We start from the raw sequence: 12,996 nt of genomic DNA on the forward strand, positions 1-12,996 counted from the left end.
AAAATTAGAAATATGTGTTCTAGACATTGTTCAATAATATAACACTGTAATATAATTTTGAAGTAGATAAGTTTTATAAATTAGGCATTTTTGCTGATATTTTATACATAATTTCCATGCTAGAGATCAAGCCCTGTTGCTAAATATTTTTCTTCCATTAAACTTATTTTTTTCAATATTTAAATCAGCAAATTACATATATTACTAACTAATAGTGTGTGTTGCCAATAATCTCTTTTTTATTATTATCTCTTAATTATTCTTATGGGGTTTTTTTTTAAACTACTACATATGACCTCTTAGTGATGGCCAAATCTGGTCCTAGATCTGCCTCGGCTTACTTTTTCCAATGAGAAACTGAGATGGAAGATCATTTAAAAGAGTACTCTGATAAAGTGGGGTCCCCCTATGAAAAGGTGAACCTGAAAAAATGGCTTATATTTACTTTTATAGTTAGCATAACAAAAAATTTCAAAAATAAAAGTTGATTGGTTTAGAAATAATCATCTGTTCAGTTATATCATAAGAATTAAAGCTTACAATAATATGTGACCACAGCCAGAGAAAAGAGCATTATATTCAGAATAAAAGTAAAAGAAACTTTTGCAAAGGAAAAAAAATAACAGAATGGATATGGAAAAGACACGTTCTAAGCACTTCCCAAATTTGAGCTTGAATATTTGCTTTGTTCATGGAGTAAGCTTAGGAACAGCTGAAAATGAAACTTTTACATACAATGTACTGAATGCTTTCTTGCCAGTCCTTGTTTCAAAAAAGGTTAGGTCTTATGGAAAATTATTAGCAATACATTTGAAAAAAGGCAAATTTAAAATACAAGAAAAGCCATGTTAGTTAGCCAATACAACAGTACTACAAAAACCATATTTTGAGTACAGTATTATCAAATCCATATTGTATGGCCCTAAGGATAGTTTAATCAGTATATTGCATTACAATATTGCATTGTAAATTGCCCAGAATCATTCTAGATAGTGAGAAAGGCAATATATAAATTTAATAAATAAATATTACAAGCACTACAGCTTTATAAAACCATTTACAATTCACTTCATACAGAGGCCTAAATCAAAAAATATGTATAAATTAAGGCACAATTTATTTTGATTTTTTTCAAGATATTATCACATGACAAAACTCAAGGCCCTAATATATTATTTTCATCAAAAAATTAATTTATAAATTAATTTACAAATTAAATTAAATTTATAAATTAATTTATAAATATATAAAAGATACAATTTACTGAATTTCTTATACAGAGATACGAAGGTTTCATACAACCCCTACATATAAAATGTTTCTAACTCTACTTTATATAGTCCATTTCTACATAGTACAACAAAACAATTTTGTGGAGTAAAGATATGAGGCCTTGAACTTATATTCAACAAATCTATAGTAGGTCCTACTACATATATTACTCAGATTTCAGCAAATGGTATACAGTTTTTTTTCAGGTTGGTGATTACCCCTAATCAACCTTAACTGATTTCAAAAATCTGACTTGATCAATATATAGGTGAGGGAGCATAACTGCAAAGGATACATTGGGAAGTCAAAACATCATCCTGAACACTAGCAATGCAAATAAAGTACATACTGTTACCATGACAACTATATGCACATTAAGAGTATGCAAAATGTCCCAATGCTGAAATAGTTCCTTCTGAAACACTACCTTGAATTTTAAAAGAAATTGTAGTCCCATTTCAAGATCAAAATATCTTTTCTGAATTTAAAACAGTGCTTTTTCAAATTCCAGATGTTTCTAAGTCAGAAGCATAGTCAGACCAACACTTTAAATATTGCACATTTATAATGCACTGGTTCTTTAAATCATCAGGAGTTAGGCTTGACTTGGAGACTTTAACTTTTTATGATTCTTGTTCGCCATAATTTCTAACACGAAGAAAAATCTGATTAGTTACATTCATGAGACACTGAAAGTACTTAATAGGAAAGCCCATTCTGTACCATGGCCAAGAACCTCCCAAATCATTGTCCAAGTTGTTTTTTAACCAGTATCTTTCTCTAATGATGGTACATATTTGTTCAATGACATGATACATCTACACAAAGAATAAAACAAGCCATATTTTCTAATGAGTTTGATTTAAAAAAATTGAGATGAACACAAGTTTTGCCTTCTTTTTTCCTAATTAACCATGGGACTGTAATATGGAATAAATATAAAGTAACTTTGTAAGGCATTGTTACACTGAACAAATACAAAGAGAGATCTATATTGGAAGAAATGAAGCTTGTTATTTTGGCATGTAGTAATAAAAAGAACTTCTACTGCAATATTGCCAGCTTCACACTTGAGTTGGTTCAGCATAATATTATTAATGGGCATTCTTTGCTACCACAGTTTTGGTAGCACCTGAGCCTCATCTAACCATAAAAATGGAAAAGAATGTTCGGACTCATACTGTACCACAAACTCTTAAAATAATAAAACTTTCAAATCTCACTTTCACACAATTACTAAACCAATACTATACATTATGACAATACACTAGTAGTTCTTTTAAAACATGTAAGAATATATACTGATTTCATATGCAGACATACAGTAATACCAAAGTACAGATTTCCAATATATTAATGACAGTTTTTCTTAGATGGAAAAGTCAATATGAATTATAAGGTTTATGTAATTATTACAGATTTGTTTTAAAAAATCAAGAGTTTAGAATAGATTATTACATTCCGAGATCAGCACAGCACACTCTGAAATGAATTTGCAAGCTTTTATGTAAATTTTTATAAGAGTAGATTCATTAAAGACACAAAAGTAAACAAAAACAATAAAATAGGGGCTTATTATTATCAGATAAATCAATCCAAATTTATTTCTTAGCTTTGAGATATTGTCATATGATGATGATAAAGTAGATAAAATAGCCATAAAATATTGACTACAAGATAAAAATATGCTACTAAAACAGTGATTCTTGGAAAAGACAATAACCTAAATTGTGGCCCACATATCTGGATAAAATTCTTAGGAATGAAAGTAAATATAGGTGACCCAGGATAATGTTGCAGGACCCAATCTGAGTCAGTCACCAGGACCAGAGGTCTAATCTTCCAAGCTTTTGGATTCATGCTAGAGCCCATCCTCAGAAAACTTCTGGAGAAAGAGAAATTCCCTGAGGATGGGCTCTAGCACTTGAAAGACTAAACTTCTGGTCCTAGTGACTGACTCAGATTGGGTCCTGTAAATTTTTTAGAGCCAGAAAGGAGTAGTTAAATCTTGCCTTAACAATCCAATATACTGTAAACATAAATAGAAGTTAAATGAAGAAAGTAACATCTGTTGCAGGGAAACAATGGCAGACTGAAACAACTCCACTTTTAGGGAAATCAACAAAACTCCACTTTTAGGGAAATCAACAACTACAGCCATAAGTAAAGCAGATGAATGAATCAGCTCCCTGAACTTGAGGATTATTTGGGATTGGCCAGAATTCTCCTTCCAGATGCTCCCTGCACTGAGACTGTGAAGCAGCTGTTTCCAGTGGATGTTAGAGCTCTGGGACCTAAGAAAATCATCTTCCCCCAGGTTATTGTTCGAAGCCTTTAAAACAGGGCTTTTCAACCTTTTCATCGACTGTACCACTTTTAGGATATGGCAATATTGACCAAAAAAACCCAAAAAACCTGTTCAAAGTTGCAACTGCACTGAAATGACTTATGACGATTTTTCACACTTATGACCATTGCAGCATGCCCAGGATCACGTGATTTATATTTGGATGCTTGGCAACTGATTCATATTTATGATGGTCACAGTGTTCCAGGATCATGTGATCCCCTTTTGCAACCTTTTGACAAGCAAAGTCAATGGCAGGGCTGCTGGTGGCCAAGTGCTAAGGCGGAACTTCCCTCCCTCCCTGCCTCCATCTTTCTTATGCCCACCTCCTCTGAAGGAAGAATCTGAAACCCCCCCCTCATATTTTCCCTCTTCCATATATTCATCAAACAAGGAAAAGCCTCCAGAGACAGAAAAGACAAACTGCTGAGTGAACTAGCTTAAAAAGGCACATTCCCCTTTAAGAATTAGCTACTGGCTATAAAAGAAAGTTAAGGTTTGCAGTAAGTATTGGCTGCCAGCTAAGGCAGCCTCCCCAAATGGCTCCATTCATAAGTAAAGGAATGCTACAGGCAAAATCCATTCAGGAGAAAAATACTGCAAAACTTACAACTAACAATAGCAGAGCAATAGAAGCTAACACGAGACATCGGCCATCAGCAAAACAGAAATTGCCAAACACTCCTTAAGAACACAAAGCCTTCATAGCACAAATCCCAGAACTTCAAAGTCACAAAGGCACATAAGAATCCTTCCACTCTCCATCTCCCTCCCTCCATGTCTCATCTCCAGCTGATGCTACTTTTCTTCATTCCTCATGGAGGGCAATCCCTCCCCTGCTGCATTTCTTGCCTGTTTGTTGCTGCTAGCACAGGTGGCTGCCACAGACATTGTAGATTGGCTCATGTCTGGCCTGCTCTGCTCTGCTCTGGTCTCTTCCCCATCCTCTTCCTTCCCCTTTGGTGCAGCTAGAACTGACTCCACCTCCTTCCAAGACTGCTTCTTTTTTTCTTTCTCTTTTCTTTCTCTCTCTCCCACCCAAACTGCTTCCTTTTGTAGCCTCTCCTGTCTCCGCCCCCCTCCTCCTCCTTTCTCATGGGGGAGGGTGAGCCAGAAATGAGCTGAGGGCCTTTGCCTCACCTCAGCCACTCTGCAGCTCCAGAGGACTCTCTCACAGTAAGTTCTTGCTTGCGCTGGCTCTTTCCCTCCCCCATTACACTTGGCTAGGCAGGGCTGCGTACCACCTGCCACTCGTTAATGTACCACAAGTATGCATACCACTGGTTGAAAAGCCCTGCTTTAAAAGGATGCTGGGTTTGCCCACTTCCCCTCTGAATCACCTTTACTGGAAATGGCTTATAAATTGCTTCTTGTATATTAAGATTCTTCAGAAAGATAAGTTTCATTACACTTGGGATTTTTCCTTTAACCCACAGTGAAATAATCTTTACGTTAGTTTAAAAATTAAGAAAAAGCTTTTTTGCAGCAAAACAAGCAGCAAAAGGGTGATTAGAATGATTTTGGAAAGCTTTTAAGTGGACTAAAAGTCCCCAATCCCTGATCCATCAACCAGAACTGGGCTGCGGCATGCCAGCAACCGGGCGCACAAACAAGCAAAGCCCCATCTGCAAGATGCAGACAGCACACAAAACCACACACCCTTCAATCTGTGGAAAAACCTCTCTCCACAGATCCGGTTCCTGGTGCCCAAAGGTTGGTGACCTGTGGACTAAGAAACAGATGGACTGGAAGTAATATTTTGAAATACTTATGAGAATACTTCCTATAGTTTGTTTAAAATCTTATTAAAAATATATGAAGGCTTTAAGTGTAAGGAATATTTTCTGAAAAAATGTTCTGGATGGGAGAAAAACATGATTAGAGGAGACTTTGAAGGTTGGTTACTAAAGGCAACTAGAAAGAATTAAAGGTTACAGAATGGAGAAAAATATTTTAACTCAGAAGAATTCAAGGACATTTAACAACAATGTACATGGATTTTTTTCTTTAGACTGTCTGATACAATAAAAATGGGCTTAAAAGAAGAGCTAAAAGAGGATATAAATAAAAATCAGACTGTTTTGGATATGGATTTAAAGTTGACAGAGTACAAGAATGATAGCAATAAAGTTGAAAGTTGCTGATGTTTTAATAGTTAAAAGGGATACACACATAATAAACCAGAATAATGACTTGAATATATAGATTTTAACTTTAAAAAGCTAAAGTTTATATTATAAATAATTATAAATAATTTGTGCATTGTTGCTAAACTAAAATATGATTTATTACAAGAGAGACATTCATACACTTTCTGCATTTACATAAAAAGAGTGCCTAATGAAAAACAAGATTAATATCCAATGGAAACTTGTAGTCTAAACATATTATCATGCCAAAATGACAACTTTTCAAAAAAGAAAAATGCTTAGATTGCACAGTTTGGAGGAAGTTTGATTATTTCTCATTATAACTAATGATCCTCCATACTTGAATGGCAAGAATATTGTAAATGTGTTTTATATACAGTAAATCATATCTACTGTTTTATTCCTATGCTTGTTTGGCAGCATTTGAGAAATTTTCTGCAGTGTCTTTCAGATTACAAAATATGCTAGATCTTATCTCTTTAACTTACTATATAGGTTTTAAAGAAGTAGAAAACAAGTAAATTATATGACATCGATCAATAAAATATACAAGGTAATTATAATTTAAAAGTTAACACGGCTGTTTTGAATCACAAGTCAAACATAAAAACTATATAGAACACTCTCTTAAAGCATACTATACTTTGTACTCAATTTTCAATCCTATAGTTGTTCTTCAATTTGAATCACAATTGTCTTATCTGTCTTGTTTTAATTCAGCTCTAAGACTGAAGCATGATTACTACTCTGATACCCAACCAATAATTTGAGAAGCTGTGGAAAAGGGACAGTTTTATACAATATGCTCAGAAAGAATATCTCAGTCACTGATTTGTTGTTGTTGTTGTTGTTGTTGTTAATTGCAAAGTCGTGTCTGACCCATCGGGACCCCATGGACAACGGTCCTCCAGGTCTTCCTGTCCTCTACCATCTTCTGGAGTCCATTTAAGCTCACGCCTACTGCTTCAGTGACTCCATCCAGCCACCTCATTCTCTGTCGTCCCATTCTTCTATTGCCCTCAATCTTTCCCAGCATTAGGCCCTTCTCCAGTGAATCTTTCCTTCTCATTAGGTGGCCAAAGTATTTGAGTTTCAACTTCAGGATCTGGCCTTCTAAAGAGCAGTCAGGGTTGATCTCCTCTAGGACTGACCAGTTTGATCGCCTTGCAGTCCAGGGGACTCGCAGGAATCTTCTCCAGCACCATAGTTCAAATGCCTCAATTCTTTGTCACTCAGCCTTTCTTATGATGCCTGGTGTGGTATATAAAGTAGCTAATTTATTAATCTCCTAGTTCCATTTTTGGAGTCTTTATTCAAGTTGCTAGAAAGTATAATGTACAAGAAATTTGAAATTTTCAAGAAAGCTAGTAACAATTTTTAAACTGAAGATAATAATTTAGCAATGTTTCCAATGTTAAAGAGGACTGAAAACTGAAAACAAAATAAAGTAGCTGCTGTTACTTTCAAAGTGTATGTTTTATTTGCAAAGCTTTTCAGTGTTAAACAATTATAAAAAGATACTAAAAAATAAGAGAATTTATTATTAACGATTTTACTCTACTATACTTTATAACCACATTAACTGTGTACGTGCGTGTAAGGTAAAGATAAAGGTTTCACCTGTCCAGTTGTGTCCGACCCTAGGAAATGTGCTCCTCTCTGTTTCCTACCTAGCCAAGGGAGCTATAGTAGTGACCAAAATTGTGGAAACCTTTTGGGAAAAGTGTATAGTAGAAATGTCACCTTTGGTTAAGTTTCCACCAATTTTTCTTCTAATTTCTTTAAAACCGTAGCCTTGTTCTCTTAATAATACTATGTTACATCGCTTTCTGGGCAACCAGTCAACTCTTTGCACCATTACTTTAATTTTATTACGTTTTACAAGCTCGCTAAAGGAAAGAACACAAAAAAACCCAACCAATTTGATAGTGATCACGTAACACACTGACAAATGTCCTCCTCTCAGCTTCAATACATGACATCAGTAACTGAATCCTACTGTGATCTGATTGGCTTATTGCCAATTTTATGGTACTACTCCCAAAAAAGTGGTGTTATTAGTCATCAAACCTCAAAAATACACTTTTCCCAAAAGGTTTCCACAATTTTTGCCATTACTGTAGTGTTGTCAAAGACGCTTCTGTGGTCATGTGGCTGGCATGACTATATGCCAAGGTGCACAGAACGTGTTACTTTCCTACCAAAGTGGTACCTATTTATCTATTTGCATTTGCATGCTTTCAAATGCTAGATTGGCAGGAGCTGGGAAAAGAACAGGAACTCACCCCATCACGTGGCACTTAGGTCTCAAACTACTGACCTTTTGGTTGATAAGCCCAGCATATACACAACATTAAACAGGATTAAGGTAGATATGGGTCTATATCTCCATTTAAAAGTTATACATTGAAACTGACTTATTTAGAATTTTATTTTTATCTTCTAGGCCAAGGGTCCCAAGCCCCCAATCAATGGACTGGCACCGGGTCACGGCATGCCAGAAACTGGGCTGTGCAAACAAGTGAACCTCCATCTATAGCATGCAGGCAGCATGAGAAACCACACCCACAGCAGTCCATGGAAAAACCTCTCTCCACGGAACCAGTCCCTGGTGCCCAAAAGATTGGAGGCCACTGTTCTAGTCTACATAAGCAGATAACACAGTGAGGTGGGTTTGTACATGTTATTCCAGACCTTCACAGACCCTATAATATTTAAGAAATTCACACAACCTTTTTCTGAAATTCTTAAAATTTAATTTCTGTATTACTAAGATTGTCCTACCAAATAAGTTTGTGTTCTATACAATTAGTATCCTAACTCACAAGATATCATCTATATTATTGCCACTATTTCCAAATATAAAAATTTCATACTAAATTGTTTTGACTCTGGGATCCTAATAATAACTAAGCCTCCATTCAATCTTTGTATCATTTCCATAGTACATGTGGATTTTTCAATCTTTGGTTATTTCAAGACAACATACCTTTAGGAGTTCAACCATTCAGAATTCAGAACTGAAAATTGGGAATCCCTTTAATCCTGTATTGAATTAAGCATAGGTCCCTATGTGAGTACTCATATTTGAGAAGGACCTAAGCATGACCTACTAGAATAAGGTCATCTCGTAACCCATAAAATATGGAGAGTTGCAAGCAGTAAGATGGAAAAAGCACAGGGAGAACATCTTTCAAATGGTATTCACTTTTGCCTTGCCTCTTTGATTCTTTCAGTTTAGATTCCTGGAACATTCCTAGTCAATATAGAAATGTTCTATCAATGGCTATGATGCAATAATATACCTTCAGTATGGATGTTTAACAATATAAAAATTCAAATGTATCAGGGTTTCCATTTCCTTTTTAGATAGAAGGAGCATCTAAAAAATAGAAGATGCAAAATCTCCTATAATGTTTAATCTTTTAAATGACATAAAGACCTCAAGCAGATTATTCTTTTAAGAAAGCCAGAATATATTTTAACATTTTTTTTTACAGAATTACAAACTGTTGTTTTATGATATCAGCTAAGATTTGGCATAAAGACTATTATCAGTTTTCTACTATTATCTATAAACATGTTTCTTTCTTCATTTGAGTACTTCATAAGAAATATCTTCATCACAGAGACATTCAATATATCAACTGTCCGGTTGATGGATCCCCAAAAAGGAAACTCCTGGGACATCATTTTACCAAGAGTATAAACTTTACTGAATAAACCATATTGGCACAGACAAAGCAAAATCAGCCCTGGGTTTCCTGTGCAAAAGCTAGCATAGTTAATTTCCCCCCTTTCCCTATGGGCCACCCACAGTCCATTACATCCACCAATCACTTCTGTCCCTATTGTTATGGGAACGAGGGGGCCACGCTAATCCAACAGCTCGAAGTGTCCTTGGTTTGAAGCATTGTCCCAGCTGCAATTCCCTCCCACCCTTGCATTCCATCCCACCTTCTCCCTTTTCTTTGTCAAGCTGCCAGTGAAGCGGAATATAGGTGAAAGTCTTGACAACATAGTCATTAAACCAAGTTTGTTAATTTTTAAAAGAGCTACAAGAAAACAGACTTATGAAATTATATCTATTACAGAAGAAGACAGAAAGACATTTTATTTATGCTATTAAATTTAGAAGTTTCCTAAACCGTGTGACTCTGGGTGACTTACACTGTACTATGAGAATAAGGCAAAAGAGAAAAACCATCAGTGAAACCCCCACTCCTCTGCAAAATAACAACAGAAGTTCAACAATCACTCTTGCCTCACTCCCTAAGCCTTGGAGAATGTGCTTAGTTTTCAAAGACTTTCAGAACACCTTCATAGTGGCAGTCATATGTATTTCTGAAGGGATACTATTCAAGAGGGCCAGGACTGCAACAAGGAAGATTTATTTCAGATGGAGATCCTATTAGATGGCTTTGTTTATTTGGAAGGACCCAAATGCCCGCTTTTAGTGTGTATTCAAATTGCAGTGTATCAAGAATATATTTTTAAAAATCAGAGCTGCATTACAATCATGTCTTCCAGCTTTTAAACAGTCTGCTTTTCAAAGTCAGTTTTGCTCTTATAGTTTGATCTCCAAAAACTTCAGGACTTTCAAGATATTCAAAATTACTATCAGAGCTTTGTCCTTCTTTTGGGATAAAAAACATGACAGGAAAGAGCAACTGATGGTTAGAACATGCAAAACCTACTGGCAAATATACAAGATAATTAGCCTCAAGAGGAAGGTTTCTTCAGCTTTGATAGGGAATTTATTTAAATTATTCCTTCACTTGGTTCATTCTAATATCGGAAACATTTTTGTGAAGTAAAGTATAAAGTTAGAATGAACTTAGTTTACAATAAACTGTCCTGAATAACATAAGTAATAGTATAAAACTATAATTAAACATTTTTAAATGGAATGATAGGAAAAAGAGAATGAGGTGCATATTTTGATTGGCAGTAAACTGTTAGCAGATGTCTCAATTTTCATATATGGAAATATAAAAACCAGCAATGACCATTTACGCCTCTCATATTAAATACTTACATATAATATTAAAAACAATCTTCTATCAGATGAATAATCATTTTATACTAGTAATTGTGAAAAGGCAAGCTATCTGAAAGTTGCTCAGCTTTTCAGAGTTTCAAATAAGTAAAAACTTGAGTATTGTTAATGCATATGCAATTTAAAAAAATGAAAGTAGAGATTCCTGGACTTCCAAACTTCACTAAAATCAGTGGTTTTTGAAGCATATTTTCTTAAAATTTGGGTTTCAATACAAAATAGGGTTTGGTGTAAAAAGAACACCCATGGGTCATATTTCAGACATACATTTTGAAAGGGTTATGTGTGTTAATAGCAGTTATGAAAGGAGAATGCAGAAAAACCTGGTAATCGGGAGCTCTGGCAGAAACGTTATTAGCACATATCCTTACCTCCAAAGCAGCCAACAGAGAAAAGCAGAAACATCTGTTTCCATGGGAATAACATCTCTGACTATGAGGTTACTTGTTGTCCAGCCTCAAATGTACACTTATTTGTCCACAAAAAATCCTTAATCTGTTAAAATATGAATACAAAAACATTTTATTTGCCAGAGAAACAGTGAAGAATTAAAAATGTGTATTAAATGTACTATCAAAAATTATAGATTGATGAAGAATATTCCGTGTTAAGACATTAAAATTTAACTATAAACTCTACATGACATGAGATTATTGGATTGTTGGAGGAGTTATTGGAAGGTCTTTTTCTTCCCAATATCATCCTATCCTACCAGACTCAACAGAGTGTGTATATTATGGGTTCTGCCATCTGGAAAGCTACATCTGGGAAGCTTTAGGGCAGGGGTGTTAAACTGTCGGCCCGCAGGCCGGATGCATCAAGTGGAAGCCATGCCCACCCCAGCTCCATCAAGGGGGAAAAGTCACAATATGTCACGCAGCAAATTTGACACCCCTGCTCTAGGGCCTAAGGCTTTTTCTACCATGGCATTCACATTATGGAATTCTACTACCTACTACCTACCTACATACTTTTGTTGAATTTTAAAATCGAACTCAAGTTGAAATTGAAATAACAAATAAGCAAACTATGCTGCTTGACATTTAAGGCTGAATTCTGGACTTTCAAAGAAGATATGGAAAACTTTAGACAGTTCTGCAAAAGCAAAGCTAACGACTGTAGCAAAAACCAGGTTAATAAGAACAATTTGCAAGAGATGCAAAATGCAACTTTAAGAAAGGATGCAGGATTTTCTGTTAGTGTCTACAATTTAAAAAACAGACAAATAGAAAAATTTGGATTTACAGAAGAAATGGACTGGTGCAGAACAATGCAGTTTTCTACACTCTGTTTATTGTCAACATCTACTATGAACAACATAAACATGAGGATCTTACTGGAGGAGCAAAATAAATATCAAAATAAATACACAATAGGATAAATACAAAAAATACAATCCATAAAGCAGCATATTTTTGTTGATGCAGACTGGGGAACATTATCAAACATATGAGGGAAATTCAGAAAATTTAAAAGAGCAGCCATGCCAACAAGATAGAACTTGAAGAACGTAGTTAAAATTCATCTGATATTTTACTGATTGCTTGTCTACTATAAGAAGTGCTAATTATCTTCTCTAACTTTGTAGGAGAATGATCCAAAACAAAGGATCATTAAAACAACAGACACAGTCTGAAAAACCATAATAATATCAGTTAGGAATTAATCAGTAAGATTCAGTCATTAAATGAATAGAAGGTACAATTAAGCTACAACTAAGAGGAAGTAGTGGGCCCTAGTTAATTAGAATGATCTGAAACTGCACTTTCTTGTACTTCGAACTGAGATAAAGAAGAAAGCAAAATGTTGTAGTCAAGTTGTAATTGATTAATTTTATAAAGAAATGGAACTGAAACAAAAGAATATTCACTGAAAACAAGAGGATCATTTGGAGGTTTATAAACATGAGACCTAAGAATGACAATTTGATGCAATATAATGCTTCACTAAAAAAAAAAAAATTCAAGAACAAATAAGCCAACCAGTTGGATTTGGGTGATACTGAAACTGAACAAATAATGATGCATAGATAAAACTATGAATCAGGACTGAAACCTAATGAGGAATAAAATAAACCAGAGCCAAGGGATGAGATTATTTAGATTGTTTTTTCTGTACTTGATAATAAGTATCTATTTACCAAGTCATACTATTTGCAAACATGCACA

General features: G+C 34.9%; 1 protein-coding gene across 2 annotated transcripts in view; it reads right to left on the reverse strand.

The window, feature by feature from the left end:
• The window catches only part of CNTN3 (contactin 3), a 166,557-nt gene extending 155,233 nt beyond the window's left edge, over window positions 1-11,324 (reverse strand). For both annotated transcript variants that reach the window (XR_005555540.1, XM_039333617.1), the window contains exon 1: window positions 11,200-11,324. Coding sequence is in view for 1 of the 2 variants with exons in the window: in XM_039333617.1 (XP_039189551.1) it covers window positions 11,200-11,254 (55 nt within the window). In the remaining variant the exon portion in view is untranslated. The remainder of the gene's footprint in view (window positions 1-11,199) is intronic.
• Window positions 11,325-12,996: the final 1,672 nt, after the last annotated feature.

Source organism: Crotalus tigris, unplaced genomic scaffold (assembly GCF_016545835.1).
Source record: "Crotalus tigris isolate CLP2741 ecotype Arizona unplaced genomic scaffold, ASM1654583v1 scf7180000017625.6296891, whole genome shotgun sequence".
In the NCBI taxonomy this organism is placed as follows: Eukaryota; Metazoa; Chordata; class Lepidosauria; order Squamata; family Viperidae; genus Crotalus; species Crotalus tigris.